The following is an 8,523-nucleotide window of genomic DNA, read 5'->3' on the forward strand; positions in this document are numbered from 1 at the left end:
GTACAAAATACAGACTTTCCTTTAACATGTACACAGTTCCCATACTATAGATACGTGTACTGAGAATTTGAACTGATAAGATCTGGAGTTGTACTTTAGGGTGTTATGGCCCACAATAGGACAGGTAAGGCCAGTAATGTCAGAAAAGGCTTCAAACCATCAGTTAAACCAGAAGTTTGTGTTTTTAAAGGTACAAGTATTGAACTTTTGCCTGCTTAGATTATTCTCTTGAGGAAAAAGACCGCGGTAATCACACTGAGCTCAGATCTACCAAAACACAAATTCTGCAATGTCTAATGAAACATAACATCTGAGCTATATTTACATTAATTTTATGTCTTTTAACACTGTACGCATGCTGTATGTCATTTGATAAATTTAGGCTATTTCTCTTAAGGAGAAGTTCCCTAGGAGAGACTTTTGATCTGAGCTACCTAAAAGGTTACTACATGAATCATAACTACGAGCTGCATTAGGACTCCTGCGTTATGGAATAGCAACCTCTAAGCACTGCAGTTGTCCTGTAGGTTTAAGTTGACAGAAGCACTTAAATGGAACTCGCAACACTGCATTCCACCGGCAATGTTCCTAAGAACAGGAGCCCTAAAACAAACAACTACAAACCCAGAAACATTTCAAAACACCCCTTGTGAAAAAGTGCACTTAAATGTATTGAATGTTCACTCATAGTATACTTCAAATATTAAAAGCATTTGTTTTTAAAAAACTGTACTTGCAGAAAATAAAATATTATTCAAATTGTAAGTAAAGTATACTTTAGTATTCTTTTAAAAGAGTACTTGTGAAAAAAACTTAATATAATATTGTCCGACACATAATTGCACGTTATTTATAATTCACATATAATTTACATAATTCTATTGTCTTTGGCACATGGTTACTGACATATGAACTGACAAGCATTTTGGTAAACTAAAATACTGTATGCTTAAATGTCATTTCTGTTGAAACTTTTATATCATGTACTTAAATATATGTGTAATTACACATTTGAAGTAATTTAGTAAATGGTAATATTCTGCCAGGACATTATCTGTTTCTCTGTGAATTTTATGTACTTTGTGAGTATGTACACAGAACACATTTTGTTGTTGTTTATGTAAATTTGCACTAGATGCATGTCTTTGATGTTGCACCACATGTATACTGTTTTTAAGATAAAAACACTTTAAAAGGAAAAAGAAAATTATGGAGATTTTTTTCCATAACATTTCAAAATATCTTTTTTATGCTCAACAGAAGAAACTCATAACATATTTTGAATGATATAAGGGTGAGTAAAAGATGAATGATCATTTTGGGTGAAATAACCCTTAATAAGAAGTCTTAGTTTTAAAAAAGTTTGTTCATACTTTAATAATCTGCAGTGCTAAATGCTTGAACGTTAGGATGTGAACGGCCCTCAGTCTGCGCACTCAAGTGTACAGACAATGACACAATGCTCCCATTCAACCAGAGCGCGAAAACAAGTGTAGGAACCCGCTCAAACTTTAACAAATGCTCACAAAACACACACACATGCTAGGTTCAGCTATCAGGTTCACATCACAGGTACAGAGACAGGTACGAAAAACAAAAGCCATGGGAGGTCTAAAGCGGCACACAACAGACAAGGCTTTAGCTGCCTGGTAAACAGAAACTTGGCCACAGTCACAAAGAGATTATCCAAACCTGACTGATTGGTTCTCACAGGCATAAAGACGCATAAATCTACACATTAATGTCTGAATCATTTATTGTCATTAAAGGGTCAGCTAACACGCAACACGAAGGCATGCAGACACAGAGAAACCATGCCTAGCTTAATGACTTTGTTTTGCACCTAAAAGCCATTAAAAGTTACAGGTTACTCCTCTTCCCTGAGCAAGAGAAGGAATTATTTTGATTTATAAGACACGTGTTTGTTTAAGTGAAGTGAAGTGAAGTGAAGTGACATTCAGCCAAGTATGGTGACCCATACTCAGAATTTGTGCTCTGCATTTAACCCATCCGAAATGCACACACACAGAGCAGTGAACACACACACACACACTGTGAGCACACACTCGGAGCAGTGGGCAGCCATTTATGCTGCGGCGCCCGGGGAGCAGTTGGGGGTTCGATGCCTTGCTCAAGGGCACCTAAGTCGTGGTATTGAGGTGGTATTGAGGTTAAGTGAGAATGTGTGCATGCAATCCTGGATGCAGCATTACACACAATAATAACCACAGTAAATGACTAGTAAATAGTTAAGGATAATATTCCATGGTGTTGCTAACTTTTTAATTACTGAAAAAACCCTGAAATAATAAATGAAAGTTAAAATGAAATTTAAAAATAATAATAATTTATCCCATCTTAATATGCATAGATAACTATATAAAAGTCAGTCATAGGTTTACAACTAATGTTAACAGATACAACTTTTAAAAAGTGAAGAAACTAAGGCCCAGTCCACACGGACACGGGTATTTTTATAACCGTGACTTTTTTTACGCGGTTCGGCCTTTCGTCCACACGAAAACGCAGTTTCAGGGCACCGACACCGAATATTTTTTGAAAACTACGGCCAGGGTGAGCATTTTCAGAAACGCCGGCTGCAGTGTTGTCGTGTGGACAGTATAACCGGGGTTTTTGCCTTGCGACGTCAGAGTGTGCGCCGTTATCCGCTGTGTTTGACGTCAGATTGTGTGCTGCTGACTGCTTCTGATTGGCCAAGGTGACTTTACGATTTTGGTTATATCGCCGCTTGCTGGTGTGGCATGCTCTTGACAGCGCTTGATATCATGATTTTACGTTTTCATGTGGACGGGATTTTTTTTTAAACGCAGGAGGAAAAACTCCGGTTATAAAAATACCCGTGTCCGTGTGGACTAGGCCTAAGATTAAGAAATATTGTTCATCATCAGTTAACTAATGTTAAACAAATAACCTTCTTATAAAGTAAAACAGTGATTTTTATTTCTATTTTTGTCGCTTGTTAGCATAACAACCTAAATGACACCTTCAAAGTATTTTTTTAATTGTAGTTTAACGTGAACATGTCACATTAGTTGTAATAAAACACTGTGGCATCCATTTATAATCTAATAATAAAAGTTTCAGTAGGTTCCACATAAAGATGGAAGGGTTTTTTTTTTTTTACATTTGGGCCTGAATGTTTACTGTTCACTCAAACGACGTCCTTTGACGTCAACCAAAAATTTGGCAGTGCTCAAAACTGAGTATTTCCATAAATGAATGTACAATGAATGTGGAGGCGACAGCAGAAACAGAGAGGCTACACACACTGTGCTGGTGAATCTATTCAACACTCCTGGAGGAGCGGTCTTGAGTATGTGTGTGGGAGCCTGTAACACACTGTACTACTCATACTGACGTCTTCAGACTCCACTCAGAACACTTCACAACAATACCAAAAGGTCGACAACTGCTGTAATCTTCACAGAACCTTTGACATATATCTTTTTGTATGACATAAGTGCAATGGTCATCTGAAAACTATGCATTCACATGTTACATATTAGTAAATGGCATGTACTGTATGTATTTCTAAACCCATTTGGCACAGGTTTTCCTGAATACATTCTTTCAAAAATGTTTTGTAGAGCCATATAGGAAATTATACTGATATTCAGTCAAACTTTTTTACTATATTCTGTTTTTTATTTTTGTATATGCATCACAGCAGCTCATTGTGAAATAACATGTCAATGTCAGTCTGTCACTATGAAAAATATTCTGTAGTACATTCTGTCAGAATCATTCCAAAAAAACTCCTCTAGCCAGATAAACATATTGCACTGTTTAATATGACATTGACAAACATAAAAATGCCTCACAGTGAAACTATGAGTGTTAATAATAATGACAATGGAATTCTTTACATACTGATTTCAGCACAGGTAACAGTTAAATGCATTTAAAGGTATAGTTCACCCAAAAATGAAATCATTATTGTCATTATTTACAGCTTGAAATCAATACACAACAACTGAACAGATTTTTGGACGAGTCGAAATACTTGGAATTGCACATGCTTGGATTTTTCATCATTCTATGCATTTGATGGATATTAAACATGTTTGATATTTTGAGACAATTTTAGAACACATATTTCATCTGTCATGTGTCTACCAGCAATGGGGCACATGTTTATCCGTGAGTTTGTCGTGTGTGATCATCAATTGTTTACTTTATGATGACTTTATTTTTCTCTGTAACAATTTAAAAATCGCCATGAGCAGATTTTAAAGGTTGTGTAGTGTATTTCAGTCTTTACTGTACTGGACACTGAGCACTAAGCACTTGCAGAGACCAAAACACTGAATCACAATGAACAAGAATCATTTCAGTGTGATTCGTTCTAACCAGTTCATTGAAAAGATCTGATTCAAAAGAATGATTCATTCATGAATTGAACATCCCCTCCCCCTCCAGCCTTTCAAAAACTAAAGAAAGAAAAGCTGGGATGGACATACTCCATCAAGATTTCACTAAATAACACATTACATTTCAGTCTGAATGCTGTACCTGCCTTGGAATATAGTGAATGTGTTGTATGGACTGCTTTTATGATACTTTCATGGTTGTTTTGGAACCTTTTCGAAGCTTGAAAACTTAAACATTTATTATGATTGCATGGAAAAAGTTAAAGGTCCCTCAACTTTCAAATATTCGGCTAGTGCTTGCTGTAGCAGTTGCAGCGCACTTCAGAAACCCTTCATCTTCCCCAGCTCCACCTGCACAGATCTGCCACGGGGTAGTTTTATGTATGCTTTATATGGGGGTTATTCAATGTTATATGTGCAGCAGTAGTATTTGTTACAGGCTCACAGCAGCATGTCATGGATGTATTGGTGGTAGCAAGTCTCAGTACCTGCTCCACAGCAGCTGAAGAAGCATAGCAGATCTATTCTGCCAAGACCAAACACATTGACACTGCCATTGTATATTACCATGCTTAAAGAAATAAAGAAATGCATGATAAGGGATTTTATAGGTGTATTCAGGCGGTCACAATCAAATAAGATTGGTCTGAGAGTTGATGTGGGATTATGTGACTCTGGCCAGTAGTTTCACCTGTAGCCAATGAGATCACCTGGACTACACACCCTGTTGTTGTTCATGCCATTGTGCTCCACCCTTCTTAGTCAACACTACTGCAGAGGCCAAAGATCAACCGGTGCATCAAATCACATCTCACTCTGTCTCTGTTTATGTGTGTGTGAGCTAAAACAGATCGTTTTCCTTGTGTTGTGTATTATTTTCTTCATGGATACTTTCTGCATCTGATAATTCCTCATTATGTGAACATACACAATTTACAAAATACTGTATTTAACCATTGATGTAACCACATATTGATGGATCACTATTTTGCTCTGATGCTCTTTGAATAAGGCCACCCTTTAGACAAAACCAAAAAACTATACACAATTGTAGTTAATGAGATTCAGTAGATGCAGTTGGCATCACAAGTTCAAACTCCTCTGTCATTCGTTCTTTTCAGAAGACAGCCATTGAGTCAGGGAACAGGTTTATCAAAATCTTCTGGTTGAGTCACTTGTTATTTGAACTGAGCACTGATTTAGTACAGGAACAAATCTCTCCTTTTACACTCACAATCTAAAATAAACAAATATATCTTGCTTGGACACAATGGTACAGAAACAGGTTTTCTGAATGCACAACTGACAGCAACATCACTGTTTTGGGATATTTTGGGATGTGTATTGTGTAAATATATGGGAGCTGTTTGTAAATACTTCTTTAAAATTAAATTACATGATATATTCACAATGTTTATATGCAAATTACACTCTAGTATTACTATTACACTTGCATGAAATTTGTGCACTTTCTAGGCTAAGTGTCAACTTTAATAAAAGTAGCACATGCATAATGCATTAGCATGCTAGAGATTCAAATGCAAATGTTTATGCTGTTCTCTTAAATGTCTTTCTAGACAGCTGAATGCATCACATTAAAAACAGATTTACCTTCATGTTTAGCTTCCTCCGTCTGAGCGCGCGCAGGTGAACGGAGCGCGAGACACAGCGCGAGCATCTGCAGCACAGCACATTTCATCTTCATCATCCTCATCAGAGAATATTCCCAATCTGAAGTCAGTCCGTCAGTCTCAGCAGACAGTTAAATATTCATGGCGAAATAAGCGTGGAAGAGACGATGCTCCCTTCACCACGGTTTAAGTTTGAAAGAAATGCCTTACTTTTTCTGAAGGTTTTTTTCTCTTTTTTTCTTCTTTTTAATATAAAAATGTTCCAAATATCACATTCAGTTCAGAGCAAATGAAAAAAATATCAAGTAGTCCATTTCCGTTACGGAAAAGTTTATAGGCTAGACTATAAAATCCTTCAGTATAGTCCACGTCAGTTCAAAGCAAACACTTTGAATCAAACCAAAATTGTAATACAATCAACAAAGCGACCAGAATACAGACGATGTTAAAAGATTGGTAAATATGAAAAAGCTCGAGAGCGTCTCGACGTTTGTTACCTGTTCACACGTACAGGTGAACGATGCTGATCTGTGATTGGGTGATCAATGTGACGTCGACCTTGTGATTCCAGAGCCCGTGCACTTATTTATTTCAAACATGTAAAGAGGTCATAAAGCCTTGATAGCAAACTCTTGGCCATTATAAACCGACAGTGCTCTGAATTTCCCTCAGTAACCGACAGTCCTCACAGCCTCCACTAAAACACCGACTAGATTGTGATAGATTTATGTGCCAAGATTGCGCGCTCTCGCTCTCTCGCTCTCTCTCCCTGAACAAACACGCATACACAAATCCAGGCTTTGCTGTATTGATAATAACGTGATCTTGGATTGAGGGCTCTCATTGTGTGTAAGTCAAGGCTGACATTGTGTCCCAGTATCGTCCACTAGTTTATCAGTGTTTCTTTGATGGCTCTGGACTCACGGTCTCACAAAGAGCACTTTGTCCCTTGGTTCAGATGGCTTCAGACCTCTGAGACAAGAAAGTGTATAGAGCACACACCACTTTCAGACACAAGAAATAACTCTCAAAATAATACAAATTGATTTTGTATTTATGTATTTACGGTTTTTTTTTTTTTAACGTCGTTTTGGATTGTAGCCTATTCATTATAATGCCTCAACAGTAATCACTATAACTTTTATTAGAAACTATATATATATATGTCTTATCAATGGATTCTACACATAAATAAAATTCTGAATTTAAAGTGTGTGTGTTTTTTTCTGTTCTCAGCATACAGTGTTTTCATATTGGTAAATTTTGAACAATTAACTTCCTCCTCGTTCTCCATTCAGACAGCCTGTGAGTGTTCAGTGTAATAGTCACAGTTGGAAAACAGGTTTTAAAGACCAGCTCTTCCTGCACTACCGGTCTGTATGAGGCACTGATTGAACAAACAAGTACACAGACAGACAGACATACTTACACAACAACCCTGATTTTTTTACTGTGCTCTATATACACCTTTTGCTCTGATACATAATTTTCTTCATGGAAATGCAGTGTATAAACAAGATCTTTTATGGTTTCGAGACACATTCCTTGTTTGTTAATATCTTACCAGCCAACAATATAATGGGCCAGAACACATCCTGATTGAGCTCTCTTACACACGTTCTGCTTTGAACAGCTTGTTGTGTATAAATATAGATTTTCCACTGAATATATATATATTATACATTGACAAAGACATATTTAAGATCATGTGCCATATTGAGAATATGCTTTTTAATCTTTACTTCCTTTCATAAACTAAAACGTGTTTGAAGCTGTGATGGTTTTCACAATAGTTCTGTCCTCTTCTGGTTGACATGAGGGATTGCAGTGCAGAAAGAGATTAACTTTTCGTGATAAATAATGCAATCCATTAAAACTTAATCTAGGATTAGACATGATTCATTACTGGCGCCTACCAGAGATCAATATAAGACATTTAACATAATATACAATATGATGAAGTCATTAGGTGGCTTTGCTAAAGCATATTCCAGACCAGGTGTGATAGGTTTATTCAACATTATCCACTATAATCTGCCAGCAGACATTGGTCATTATTTAACCTTTTTATTTCCACTTTTAAAAAAGTAAGTAGGAACAATGAACAAACACAAAAGAGAGAAGAAACAGCTAATAATTTTCACGTTTTTATTTGAGTGTAGTGTTATAGTCAGGGATCAGAAGGAGAGAAAGATTTTGGTGTCTGCATTATAATAATCAACAATAATCTTTCTTAATCTACTGTAACAGATACATACACATTTCATCCATGATTTCTAAGTTCTATTTATTAATTTATTAATTATCGAGTGAGAAATTGTTTTCCTCCTTCATTGATTATGTTCACTGACACTGTATAAGCCATCAAAATGATTTACCCAACACAGTAAAAAATCAACAAAGAAAATGCATAAGTGCACAGAGGAAAAAAATACATTCACCAAAACACTCACCGAAATAAATACATAAATAAAAAAATAATATTGAAGAAGACAAAATAA

General features: G+C 36.3%; 1 protein-coding gene across 1 annotated transcript in view; it reads right to left on the bottom strand.

Moving 5' to 3' along the window:
- The window catches only part of LOC132152154 (receptor tyrosine-protein kinase erbB-3-like), a 30,552-nt gene extending 23,830 nt beyond the window's left edge, over positions 1-6,722 (bottom strand). The window contains 1 exon segment of the mRNA XM_059560894.1: positions 6,003-6,722. Coding sequence (XP_059416877.1) covers positions 6,003-6,105 — 103 coding nt within the window. The 5' untranslated portion in view covers positions 6,106-6,722.
- Positions 6,723-8,523: the final 1,801 nt, after the last annotated feature.

The sequence above is a fragment of the Carassius carassius genome, chromosome 10 (genome assembly GCF_963082965.1).
Source record: "Carassius carassius chromosome 10, fCarCar2.1, whole genome shotgun sequence".
Taxonomy (NCBI): domain Eukaryota; kingdom Metazoa; phylum Chordata; class Actinopteri; order Cypriniformes; family Cyprinidae; genus Carassius; species Carassius carassius.